The sequence below is a fragment of the Mus musculus genome, chromosome 9 (assembly GCF_000001635.26).
Source record: "Mus musculus strain C57BL/6J chromosome 9, GRCm38.p6 C57BL/6J".
Lineage (NCBI taxonomy): Eukaryota > Metazoa > Chordata > Mammalia > Rodentia > Muridae > Mus > Mus musculus.
The window spans coordinates 58,839,298-58,852,825 of record NC_000075.6 but is presented as its reverse complement, the minus strand read 5'-3'; the positions used below and the strand labels follow the sequence as shown (position 1 = coordinate 58,852,825).

Genomic DNA, 13,528 nt, shown 5'->3' with positions numbered 1-13,528 from the left:
GTATAGACGTATTCAATAAATTACAAGCCATTATGAGACAATGTTATTAACAATTAATCTTCATGATTAGTTCATACGCATTAGTAATACTGCTATTTCTTACACTTGAATCAGTTGCAGCAGTACCTACACCCCAGCCTGCTGCAGACTGCCCACCCCTGTGTGTGGTTCTGTGTGCGAAGCTACAGTGTGGCAGGGCCTGGCCAGGATGGGTGTAGCCTAGCCTCTCAGGTCCTGCCTCTTCTTCCAATGCTGCCGTGCACCAATGTATGGCAGAGACTTGAGCCCAAGGTTACAGCCTTGAGGGGATAGAGAGAGGTTGGGAAAAGCCCAGGGAGCATGCACAAGTTCTAGCCTCTAGTCTGGGAGACGCTGGGGGCTCTCCAGCTCTCTGTCCCTAGTTCTGATACCTTCATACTATCCCAGGAAAATATATTACTCCTGGATAGGAGGGTTGGGGTCCAAATTACAAACCAATAGATGCCACTTCAGATCCAAACCCATTTCAGAAGGGAAGCTGCGTCTAGAGACCTCAGAGTATATGAGTTCTCAGTCTGATGTCCCTAAGACACTGGCATGAGAGACAGAGGTCATTTCAGGTAGGACAGCAGAACCACTCAGGGAACCGCAGAGGCAGGCCTGCCTCCTAGTACAGCACAAGGGAATTCCACAAACCTTAGGTCTTCATAGCTGAATCAGGCAGACAAGCTGATAAAAGGCCTATGAACAGAACCCACCCTCACATTGCCCTGAGGAGCCAGCATGAAGCTGGGATTGTCAGAAAACCACATCAGGGGCTGGAGGGCTGCAGAGCACTTAGTCAGCAAAATGCTCGCCATGGAAGCATGGGGACCCTCATTCGAGCCCCAGGACCCACATGATAAAGCCAGGCTGCACGTTCTTGCACTCCTGGCCCTGGGAAGGCAGAGAAGGATTTCTGGGGCTCCTTGACCAGCTTGCCTAGTGTGCTTGGTGAGATCCAGGCCAATTAGAGACCCTGTCTCAATAACACAGTAAATGATACCAAGGAATCACATACAGAGAGACGCAAAGACAGAGACAGGGGGGGTGGGGGGAGGAGGAGGAAGCAGAGGAGGAGGAGGAATAAGAAGAGGAGAAGGAGGGAGAGAGGGAAGAAGGGAGGGAGGGAGAGATAGACAGAGGAAGCACATCAGAGCATGGTCCAGCTAGCTCCTCATCCCTGGCTGTCCCATGGCAAAGGACTTCAGCCCATGGCTCAGCTCTGTTCGAGACACTCCTACAGCCATGGTGTGAGGAGGTCAGGGGAGTATAGAAGCACAGGGCAATGCCCTTGGAGCACAGATCTCAGGCTCTCGGAGTCAGCTCTGAGCTGTTTGGACAGGGACTGGTAGCTTCCGATCTAACCCCCTCCATGCACCACCTGCTTTAGGAAGAATCACACCGATCACCCAGGCTTTCCTGCAGGAGATGTCGCTATCCTGAGGGGCTGGTAGGAGCCTTCTTCCTCCAGTCTCAGAGCTGTACCCTCAGAACTCTTGGTTGTCTACGACTCCATGTCTCCAGGAGGTCATCCCCTGTCAGTCAGTGCCCAGGAAAATCCCCTCCATCTGGGGAGCAGGGAGGAAGCTTACCCTGAGCTCATAGTCGGTCTCACACAGGAAAGGAGACTTGGGAGCAGGCATGGAATAGCAGCAACAAAGGAAGGAGACTGAGTGGGGACCAAAAGGGAAATGACAGAGGGGGCCAGCCTGGCACTAGGCTGCTCTGTCTGGATAGCATTGTCACCCACAGACACTGTAGCCACCAGCACAGCTGGTGTGCTGAGTCCTCCCACCCTTGGCTTGCTAAGGCATCACAGTTCTGTGGAGGATTTCTTGGCTATGGACTTATCAGAGGGGGACTTCTCTCGCTGTGCCCTGAGTGGAGTCTCACCGTCTAAGGGACTCCCTGTGGTGTATCAGTGTGGCCCATCACAGGAAACCTCCAAAGGAGATCTGCAGTACCTCTCCTCACCAAGAAAGGATGCCTCCTTTTGTTCTCCCCTCAACCCCAGAGATGCCCCAGTTTTTTTTGTTTGTGTGTTTGTTATGCCCAGGACACATGAATAGACAGCAGTGACAGATTGGCTTGCCTGTCCAGCTGTTCCCCTGTCGATCTGCACGTGGACACATCTAAAGCCACTTTGTCTCTGGATGCACAGGCAAGCAACAAGAACGGGACCTTCAGGCTCCTCTGTGGAGACATCCCCCAAGTATCATGTCTATTCACATCGGGCAGGGACAATCTACACACTGCATGAGGCTCCATCCCTCTAGCCCACTCTCCACCAAGCTTGCTCCACCAAGCACCAAGATAAGCAAATGGGTTTGTTTTTTTTCCTGTTGCTTTGGGGTATGAATGAAAGAACATGAATTTGAGTGAGTAGGGAGGTGGGGAGGAGTTGGGGGAGGAACAAGAATAGGATCAAAATAAATTGTATGAAAAAAAGGTTTAAATGAAAATTGAAAAGAAAAATAAGCAGGCTGTGTCACCTTTGACGTGAAGCTGTCCAGTGACTGCTATCAATATTTCAGATCACATTCCACCTGCTGACTCCAGCTTCAGCACCCTGGGCCTCCATTATTTCCCAATCCCACATCCTCCACTCCACCCAGGGCCCTTCCCCCTCTGGCTCAGAGGCCCCCTTCAGGTCCTTGAATGCCCCCGACAGTTCTTCCAAGGCCACAGGGACTCAGCACTGCATCTGCCAAACCATCTGCCTATGTGTGCCCTTCTTCTGGCTCCTCATCCTCCTGTCTTCTGCTGCCATAGAAAGGCCTCCTGTACCGCTACCTAAAGTAGCCAGCGACCCTCCCTTCCGGCACTCACCAGGACTCTCTGTGATTGATTTCTTCCATGGTATTCTCTCTATCCAAAATAAGATTTACTAACTCTATTCAACAACACGAGCCACAGCTTACCCGGCCCCCTCTGGTTTTTGTGTCTCTGTTCCTGCATGGAATGCACGGGTAGGCACGCAAAACAGCTGTTGGCTGCCCGCATGCACGTGTGTATGCTTAAATGAATAAAAGGATACCATATGGAAGCCAAACAAAGCCTCAGGCCCTGGCTACAAAGAATACAAAGACTGTCACAGCCCATAACCCCTGCCCTTTTCTACGAATTACTCTGGGTCGTAAAGACAGAAGCATCAGAGCTGGCATGTGTCATGTAGCCTGTACTTTATGCACCCCTGATATTTTGCTTATTTCAGAGGGCCACATGTACCACAATGCACATATGCAGATGTCAGGGGACAAACTCCCACATTGTTGAGACAGAATTTCTTGTTTACTGCTGTTTACCCCAGGTTAGCCGGCCTGCAAACTTCCACGGACTCTGCCCCTCAGTTGGCTGTAGGAAAACTGGGATTGCAGATATGAGCTACAGCACGGGCTTTGTGTAGGTTCTGAGATCTGAACTCAGGCCCTCTGATGTGTACAGCAACTGCTTTACTCCCAGGGCCATATCCAACCCCACTCCCCTGCACTGTCTCCACAGACCAAGCCTGGGTAGTTCTGCCTTTACCACCATTAATGTGGTGTGCAGCACACGGTAGAGTCTCAAGAACTGGAAAGAGCTTAATGACAGAGGTGAAGGTGACCGTGACCATGATGGAGCTGGAGATAAGCAGGTCCCAACCAGCATATACAGTGAAAGGGGCATGTAGCCTAGTCAGACACAGACCACAGGACACCTGATTTGACCTTTGTGGGAAGGATAACGGTGTTTTTCCTTCCCGGTGGACAGACAGCCTGAGGTAGCACCGCACGGCGCTGGCCAGTGGAGTAGCTGAGGATACATGACTGCAGAGCCAGGTGTGCCAACATGGCCACTGCAGAGCTGCCTGGTGGGAGCTGGTCAGGATAGAGGATGCCCTCAGTCGCAAGGACACTCGCCACACCTCTAACACGAGACAGCACCCAGGATATGGTTGTCAAAGAGAAGGCTGGTCATCACTGAAAGAAGCTGTTCTGTGCTCATGTCCCCATTGTGGGGCTACATGCCACCTGCCTGTCAGCTGCACCGGGTAAATATTTGCCTTGCTCTTTATATTTCATTAAAATCTATTACGATGTTGGCCGACTGGGGGGTTGAGTACCTTTCTCTCTGGGCTGCCGGAGGCTTCACCAGACAGAGGGGCTGGAAGCTCATTCTCTGCCTGCTTGGCACCCTGGGAACCACTCCTGCAAAATTCCAACTTCACTGGCAAACCAACATGTGTTCCATGTCCTGGAATACTCCCTCTGGGACTCAGTTTTCTTATCTGTGGAATGGGTCACTATGAGCTCCTACACCCAAAGCTCTCTTGGAAACCAGGTTAAATAATGGACAAAGCTGCCACCCAGTGGGTACTTTACACATAGTAGTTCCTTTCCTTCTATCTCTTGCCCAGCCTTCAGCAGAACTACTTTCTCGATACATTTCAGACCCCAGGCACTGGGGTCATGCTGCCATGGTGTCTCCACTAAGACCTCTTCTCCAAACCTAGTTAAGTTTTTCCAGAGACTCATTTTTCTCCTCTAGAAAATGAACAAGTCCCTATGCACATGAAAGACAAGCCAAGATCCAAGAGAGGCCAGGGCCTGGGTGTCCTGGGCATGGCCTGGAGCTCTGGGCTGAGGTGGTATTAGCAGGGAGGACCAGCCCCAGACCATCAGAACCACTTCCCACAGGTGCCAACCATTAGAGTCAGAGAGAGATACAGAATGGGAGTCCCTCAGGAAGAGGGGCTCAGACCGCACAGCTCCTGGGCTGAGCGCTTATCCTGCCATTCCAGGCTTCTGGGAGAGAAGAGGATTCTGGGATGGGTCTCTGGGTGTGCTGAAGCCCTCTGCGGTGGAACATCCGAAGGGGGGCCACCAAGGTTTCTAACAATAGCCTGCGTGCCTGTGACAAGCTCACACCTCAGAGGGAGGGGACAGGCTGGCTCCAAGAGGCTCTGAGGGAGGCTGCTGACCTAGATCGCCAGGGACAGAGGAAGCCTGTGCCCAGCTGAAGCCACTCCGCCCACCTTGCTACTAAGTCTAGAGAAAAGTCCAGAGCAGCTAGGGTGGGCCTGCTGGGGGAGCCAGGAGAGGCTGGGAGGTCAGGTGCCTTGAGACTCTACATTTTCACCAAAGGTCCTTGGGCAAGCTGACTCATCGGTCGGACACCGGGGTTCCCTCCTTCAGGCCCTGTCAGTCACAACCTGGTCCTCAGGGTCAGCTAACACCACTTTCAAGAAAGACAGCCAGGGCCTGAGCACCTCAGCCTCAGAAAACACCAATGCACTCCTGATACGTGGGGAACTGAGGCCCCCTCGAAAAAGAAAATTACTCAGGAATTTGAAAGGAGATAGCGAAGGATTTTTTTTCCTATGTCAGCTCTGTTCCCTAGCTTTTATGTAGATTCGGGGTTGCCAGGCAAGCTGAGGCTGGGAGAAGCCTGGAGGGTGTAGGGGGGCTACACAGGTCTTAGAAATGGGGCTTCTTGGGTCAGCTGGGAAACCCCAATCCAATTCCAGGGGAGCCCTTGGCCGGGCTGTGCACAGGCAGGAAACGGCTCAAAGCAATTTCCTCCCGAGCTGGTAGGAGAGATAAGGGCACAAATGCAGGGGTGGGGAGCCATCCATCTGGCTGCTGGGATCTCCCTTCCTGCCCACAGCTTGGGGGTAGCAATGTTCAGTCCAGGGTGGCAGAACCTCTGTCTCTCCCAGGGTAAGTCAGGGCTGCAGCCTGCCTAATGAAGTCTGGATAACCTAGAGAGTAGCCAGGCCAGAGGGGCTGTGGAGACAGCCACCCTGGGCCTGAGCTCCTAAAGCCTAGGGTACAAGCACAGTAAAGGAAGGGTTTTGTTGTGCCCTGAGTTCAACTAGCCCAGCCACATGCTACTCTGTCAACTCCCACTAAGCCATTAGGAAGATCCACCCTAGGGGTTATGGTATCTGCTGACCCAAACCAATGCCAAAGAAAGAAAAGGGCTGATACTCCTGAGTCTATCTGTTGACCTATAACAGGCAGAAAAGCTTGGGTCCTCTGGGACATGATTACCTGGGTCCTGATTTTTGACAAGGAGAGAAGCCTGCCAGGTCACTATGGGAAACAAACCCCACTTCTTCCTTTACAACCACTGAGGGTGGGTCAGCTCCCCAGCCGCAGAGGTGCCGTCCCTCTTCTCCTTAGCTCTGGGCTCAGACCTACACTTCTGTGAAACTGGATGTCCTCTAGGGACTTCAGACACAACCATCACACACTATAGCCTCCATCCCCCATGATCCACCCCTCTTCTGGTAGTCTCTATTTCAGGCTAGTCCACAGAACCCTGCCCAGGACAAAGCTCAGATCAACACCTGACAAGGCCCTTTCAGACCGAATGGAACCCAAGCAGGCACCCACTATGGGTGCGGCCTACTAATAGAGGGGATGTTCCTAGATCACGGGTCATGGATCGGGAGACAGGGAGCCTTGGCCATAAAGCCTACCTGTGGGGCAGGTGGGGCTTCCGATCCTCAGTTTCTTCACCTGGAAAATGAGAGTAATAAACCCTGCCATTTGCCTTGCTGGCTGTTACTAAGAAGGCCGGTGACAAGGGACATTTGTTAAATAGCTGTGACAGGCCTCATGAAAAAGCCTCAAGAAAAAAAAAATTACTGATACTCAATTTTATAGATCGGATGAATGAGGCACAGAGCCAAGCAGCGTGCAGCTGGGATTGAACTCGGGTCTCCAACATGTCACTCAAACTTCAGAGTCCTCACGTATCATTACACCAGGCAGGGACAGCCACACTGCTGGGAGCCCAGAAAGCTGAGTGGATCCAACCTCATTTCTGCCCCTGGACCACTTTGTGACCTTGGCGCAGTCATTGTCTCTCTTTGTCAGCAGAAATAATGCAAATTTTCCAAGCCCAGGAGAATTTCTGCTGCGAGTGCTTCTGCCAAGCTGGTGTAGGCACTTCTCCCGCAGCACATGTGTTCATGACGCCCCTGACCTGAATCTGCCGTGCACTGACCATCAGCTAGGCTGCCGCAGGGGTGGCGGGCAGGGACACCGGAACCTGATCGGAGGGCTTTCAGCCCAGTCAAGCAGGGGTTCTGGAAACTGGGAGGCCCGCAGAGAGAGGCACCTTGGCAATAAGCTTGCTTAGCACAGCCTAATCCACATGCCAAGGTGAGTGTCTCAGGCAGCAGGACGCTAGGCTGCTTGCTACCGCTAACCAAATATGGAGCCGTGGTGGTGAGTCTTTATCAACTGGACACAAGCTGGGGTCATCTGAGAGAAGGACTCTCAGCTGAGAAAATGCTCCCTGTAGGCAAGCCGTAAGAGCAGTGTCTTGGTTAATTATTGATATGCAAAGGCTCAACCTTGGGCAATGCCTGGGCAGGTGGTCCTAGGGGTGCACAAGAAAGCAAGCTGAGCAAACCCTGAGCAGCAAGCCAGTCGGTGAGCAGCGCCCCTCTGTGACCTCTGATTCCATCTCTACTTCCAGGTTTCTGCCTTGAGCCTGCCCTGACTTCCTTTTTGATGGGCTGTGAGCCATAAGGACTGTGACCTAGGTAACTTTGGGTCATGGTGTTTATAACAGCAAAACAAACCAGGACAGAGGCAAACTCAGCCTCAAACACCCACCAATGTCACCTGCCTCTGCACGTCTTCTCCCGTGGCCTCGGCCCTTTTCCCGGCCTATGGGCCAGTGCTCCAGCAGGGAGCGAGTTGAGGGCCTTCCGAATGATGTGAACACACCTAGTTTATCTGAGGCTTTCCAAATGTGAATATGTGTAGTAGCTAGAGCCCTTGGACTCCTGAATTTCCTCACAGTTTTGTACACAAGACTTCAGTGCCCCAGGGGCTTTTGGCTTCTACAATCAGTACCTGTATGGAAGCTGGAAACTGTTTTGGCTGTGGGCACAAGACCCAAGAGTGCCTTGGACAACTGACTCTTAGACAAGGGAATGTAACCATTCCAACTCTCTTCCTTGGTTAGCACAAGCTCAGGGTATGGTGTACACCGTGCCCAGAGCTCCCCACAGGACTTGGCTTGGTGCCTCACCTCACGGGCTTCTCATTTGTCCTGGCCCTCTTGCCTTTTTTTTCCTTACCACATTCTCCAAAAGATGTCCCCCTCCTAAATCATGTTTGTGAAAGTCCCCATACCAGAGAACATTCTAAAAGAACCCAATCTAAGATAGTTGCCAGCAAAATCTGTATGCCGCCCCATACAGATTTCTGCATTTAATGTAATAATTGTAGCATGAGCAACCTGGCCCCATTCCTACGTGAGTGTCAACAGCACCTGTAGGGTGTCCTTTGTGACTGTTACAGACTTAAATGAGATGCAATCTGTGAAACGCTTTGTATAGAAACTAACACTGGCTAAGGCATCACAAAACTGCTGATGTTTGTCATTTACAGCCACACAACCCATCTCCAGTTCTCTGTGAGTACCCACTGGCTCTGTCTTCTTGGCAGGGACCACTCCCCCCCCCCCCGACTCCCAAAAAAGTTTCTGTCCAGCCACTCACCTCTTCCCACTGATGAATGTATCGAATGAGGCGGGAAAGCCTCAAGAGGCGCAGGAGGCTGAGGATCTTAGTGAAACGGACAATGCGCAGAGCCCTAGCGGTTTTGTAGACCTCCGAGTCAATGCGAGTCTCCACTATAAGGAAGATGTAGTCGACAGGGATGGAGGAGATGAAATCTACCACAAACCAGCTTTTCAGGTACTTCATCTTGATCCTCTGCGGGTCAAGGATGATTTCTGTGTTGTCCTCCACCACGATCCCCGTGCGGAAGTTGAGGACCAAGTCAATGAGGAAGAATGTGTCTGACACCACATTGAAGACGATCCAGGGTGTGGTGTTCTCATCCTTGAAGAAGGTGATGCCCACGGGTATGATGATCAGATTCCCCACCATCAGCAACAGCATCGTCAGGTCCCAGTAAAATCTGCCCAGAGTGACAAAGAAGTCAGTCACCAGGAGAGTGAGGGCAGGCTACAGACACAGGGGAGAATCTGAGGACTCTGAGGCATCCGGGGAGATGTGAGTGTGAGCATCAGGACAAGGTGTGGAGGGCATGACACAAGCAGAGACTCCTCATTCACCAGGGTACACTTTGTCTGTGTTCTGAGAGCTTCCCAGACCTACGTCCTCCCCATCCACCCTACTCCCCAGCCAGGGGCAACCTGGAACACAACTGAACAATGACCTCTGGAAACAAATGAGAGACTGCTTTAGTGACAAAGGAAACTCACATCACCGTCCCCAGGCTCAGGCCAGGGCCCTTGAGTTCCCTGAGGTTTAGCTGTGGCCGAGATAGGCTGACAGCCATGCTACTGAGTATGACCAGAGAACAGGGGACATCTAGTCACCCATCAGATGCCTGGGAGGCCAAGGCTTTAGCTCCATCTTGATTCTGTCACTGATATCTTATGTGACATCAAGCTGGCCCAAGACTCCTCATTCTAGGCCCAAGTTTCTTCGCTGTGTAGAGTCCTGTAATTTTGACCTAGCATGTCTCACACTGGCTCTCTAGTATCCCCCTTAACCAGGAAATAGCTTACCATCTCTGCCCAGTTTACACATTAATATGGGAGTGTTACCCAGTCCTCATATATTTCTGCAAAGCACACCACATCCACCAGTGAGTTATGGGTCCAGCTTCTACAGGGTGTTCTTGATCTGGGTACACTCTGCCCAGCCACACATTAGTCATTCAAAGGGAGTTGTATGTACTTACTTATTAGAAGCCACATCCGGGTATCCCCATTCAGACACACAGCATGCAAACACCCATGTGTAAACACACACACACACACACACACACACACACACACACACGAACAGCCATCATTCTTTTTCATTTCATCTCCTGGGGAAAACAAACAAACAAAAATACTGTTCCACAGAGGAGCCACTTAGGGCCATGTGGCCCTTCGTACATAAATCTAATAATATACCCAGGCTAGAGGAGTTTCTAAAATTAACAGATTGGGTGCAAAGCGGCTGGGAATGCTGACTTCAGCAGGCCTGCCACTCCAGCGGATTTCTACACCCCGCCCCTCCCCGGCTCTAGTTCCCTCAATTACAGACCAAATTCAAGACAGTAATTAACAGGAGAATGTTTGCATTTAGTGGTCTTCATAAAACTAAATTGCATGAGGCAAAACCACCCATTTCCTTACATTCTGACTAACTGTTTCAATCTTGAGTTTCCAGATATTCCTGGCTGATCTGGGCTGGGGTTGGAGTTTTGGTACTATCTCCTCCTGTCCCGGACCACTCCAGGAGCTCTGTGAGGGGCGTATCATCTTCTGGGTGTGTGTGTGGGGGGGATAGAGTTCTAGGGATAGCCAACCTTGCATCTGCTCCAGCTCTACTCACTCAGACTCTCCTGCCTCAGCTTTTCTTGTCTGCTCAGGGGAATGACTCACATACCTCGCCAGCAAAAGTTGCCATAAAAGCAAAATAAACTTAAGTCCAGTAAAATGTCCTGACCCATGCCCTATATTATTAAGTGAGTAGATAAATGACTTCAATCAATCAACTGGCAGGAAAGACATGAGAGGCAGAAGACGCACCCTCCAGGGACTTGCTGAAGCAAAACTTCCACTGGAACGAGGGCGGGGGGGGGAGAGTATCTGTAATAAAAGGAGAGGCGCTGACAGAAGCCAGGGACCACAGCACCCAACTGATCAGATGACAGCACCTATTGCTTCAGCATCCAGATACCTTGACCTCAAGAAACATGATTCCCCTGGAGGATAAACCTTGGGGTCTAAGAGCCATCCCTTGCAGCTGGGCATCTGAAGAGATGGCTCTCAGCAGCCACACTGGGAAGGTGAGAGGATTCAGGCTCTGGGAACTGCCCTTGGTCTTGCAGACGGTGTCTCTATGCTCTTTGTCAGATGGTTGCACAAATCTCTGAACTAAGCCCAAAATTGTGTTCAGCACCATGGACAGTGTCCGTCACGCCTGCCAGCCCAGGTCTGCAGGTCCAGCCAGGGGAGCTTGGCAACAGCCTTCCTGCTGGCATCTTCAGCGTATACCACCCTCTCTACACCCCCGGTCTGGGCGGCCAGAAGTATCTCAAGTGAGTCTTTCTTGGGACTAGCATTTTGTATTGCTGGCTCCTTGAAGACAGAAAAGCCTGTGTTTGTAAAGAGCCCCCAAATGCTTGCTGCACAAGGGTTTACTGCTTAACTTTGTGCTCTCTGTGAATTAGATCATTGAACCCTCACACTAGGACTACAGCTACTTCTGTCTGTGTTTTACAGATGATAACACTGAGGCTCAAAGAGAAGCATTTGCTTGGGGCCATGGGGCTAATGAGGAGCAGAGGCAAGATTCAGAGAGGTCAATAGAACTGCAAAATCTGGGCTTGGGTGGGTGGGTTGGGGTAGGCAGTTCTGCAGGGTGTAGGGGACAGATGAACCTTCCTGGTACTGTGTCACAGTGGAGAGGGTCCTATCAAGGTAGGTGCACCCCTGCCCCAGACACAGGAGAAGAAAGGATCATTGAGAAAAACTTAGAGGACAGAGCTTCCTGATACCAGGGCCTCGTAAAGTCTGGCCTGGGTGAGAGTCACCTGATCAGTCAGGAACAGCTGTCCCTATCTTTCAGAAGGGAAGACTAAAGTCCAAGTGGAATTTCTGAAGCCACAAGATAGATGCCCAATATTCTCATAGCACCCCACTGTTCCTCGAACCACTGAGAAATAACATTGCAATCTAAGACAGCCAACCATGGGGCAGGCACCATGCTGTGGTAGAGAAGCAACGGGCAGTCAGACCAAGACGCTCTGTGGTTGGCACATGCCAGAATCGGAGGCCTGGTCTCTTCAGTGCCTTTCTCCCTTCCAGGGCTGATGGGCCCGGTCAGAAAGCAATCTCTGGGCTCTGGTGCAGTCCCAGGATGTCAGACCTTGGCGGCAGGTTTTGTCTCCTGTTTGAATCAGGCAGATGGTAGGGAGCAGAATTCCAGAAGCTGATACTAAGGGTCCAGGTCCCATGTGTAGAAGGACTGAGGGACAGCAGATAGGCAAATAGCCCCCTACTCTGTTGTCTATATTACTTCACTGGGTGGCTGAGGGGAAGGGGTTTCCTTCCATGGGGATGAGGGCAGAGAAGATGGCAAGTCCTGATCTTGAACCCAGAGACTAGACCAAGGACCCTCTCCTTCCATGTGGGCTGAAGAAGACGGCTTCCTCTAGCCTCCTTGTTTCCTCGAAAGCTCGTGCTTGCCTGTGAGCACAAATACACGTGTGCGTGTGTGTGTGTGTGTGTGTGTGTGTGTGTGTGTACCACACATTGCACATATGCAGACATGCATACACACACGAGTGAGTTTTTGTATACACTTGTCTGTGTCTCCATTTTGCCCTCATACCTACACCCACCTTCAGCCACACCCACATGGATACATTTTTTGGCACAAATGATATCCCAGGGAATCCTGTCAGCTGTAAGGAAGAGGACACCATCGTCTAACCATTCAGATTTTCCCCATCAGTCCATGTGCATCTGAACAGCTCCCTCCTCTGTGCCTCTTTAACCTCTAATCTAAGGTCTTGGCCAGCTTGAACCCTGGTTTCAGCTCTTAGCAGGCTGCAGGCTCCCGAGGGGCAGGCCTTTGTCTCAGCCCTGGGTCCCTGGATGCTGAGTTCGGTGCTGGCCCTCCATCATGATAAGCAGCACCCTGTCTCTTTCTACTCCTGTGTGCAGATGGTTCCTGCTCCAAGCCCCCACCCTCCTCCTAGCACCCGACCTGCCTTCCCACCTGCCTGCAGAATGTGCCCACCTGGAGGGCCAGCTGTCTCTACACCCAGTGAGTACACAGCTGAACTCAGCATCGTCCTCTAAGCTGAAAGGTACAACCTGCATTTCTGTCCCAGCAGCCATGGTTCACAACCTCCCAGCTGCTCTCCACAGACCTCCCTTACCCCGCCTGCCCTCACAAACCCCTCGGAAGTTACCAGCTCTTCTCTGGCTTCCGGTGATGCTGCCTCAAGTTGCCCTTTCTGACCTAGATCTGAATCTCTGTGTCTTTGCCCCACCTCTTACAGGGCTCCCATCCTCCATTGTTTGCCTCCATTACACATGCCTCCTGCATGATCTTTCCAAGTCAGGAGCAAGCTACCATTGGCCTGAATCCTGGGGATTCAGGGGACCTGAAGACAGGAGGCCTAAGCTCCTTATTATGGCAACCCAGCCACGCCCTTCCTCTTCTTTCCCTCAGCTCCTTTACAGTAGCCAACAGGATCTCCCTCCCAACCGTGTTCCTCCATAGCCATCAGCTTTAGAGGTCCTTTCCCTTATCTAAGGCCCAAAGACTTTATCTTCACAAGGTTGACCTGTGCTCCCTGCCTTGGGCTTGGGCATCTATGTTAGCAGATGCCCACTCTCCCTTCACCCTCAGCTTCCTACCCTCCTTGCTAGCCCTTCAAGAAATCACAGGAGTCTTCACATCTTGGCAAAGTGATGAGAGCCGAGACAATCTCCTCCAATCCTGCACGATCTGCCAGTTTTC

At 51.6% G+C, this 13,528-nt stretch overlaps 1 protein-coding gene across 1 annotated transcript in view; it reads right to left on the bottom strand.

Annotated features, from left to right (window-relative positions):
• Hcn4 (hyperpolarization-activated, cyclic nucleotide-gated K+ 4) overlaps nucleotides 1-13,528 on the bottom strand; it is a 40,227-nt gene that overhangs the window by 10,350 nt on the left and 16,349 nt on the right. Inside the window, exon 2 of the mRNA NM_001081192.3 lies at nucleotides 8,525-8,948. Within this exon, the coding sequence (NP_001074661.1) occupies nucleotides 8,525-8,948 (424 nt within the window). The remainder of the gene's footprint in view (nucleotides 1-8,524; nucleotides 8,949-13,528) is intronic.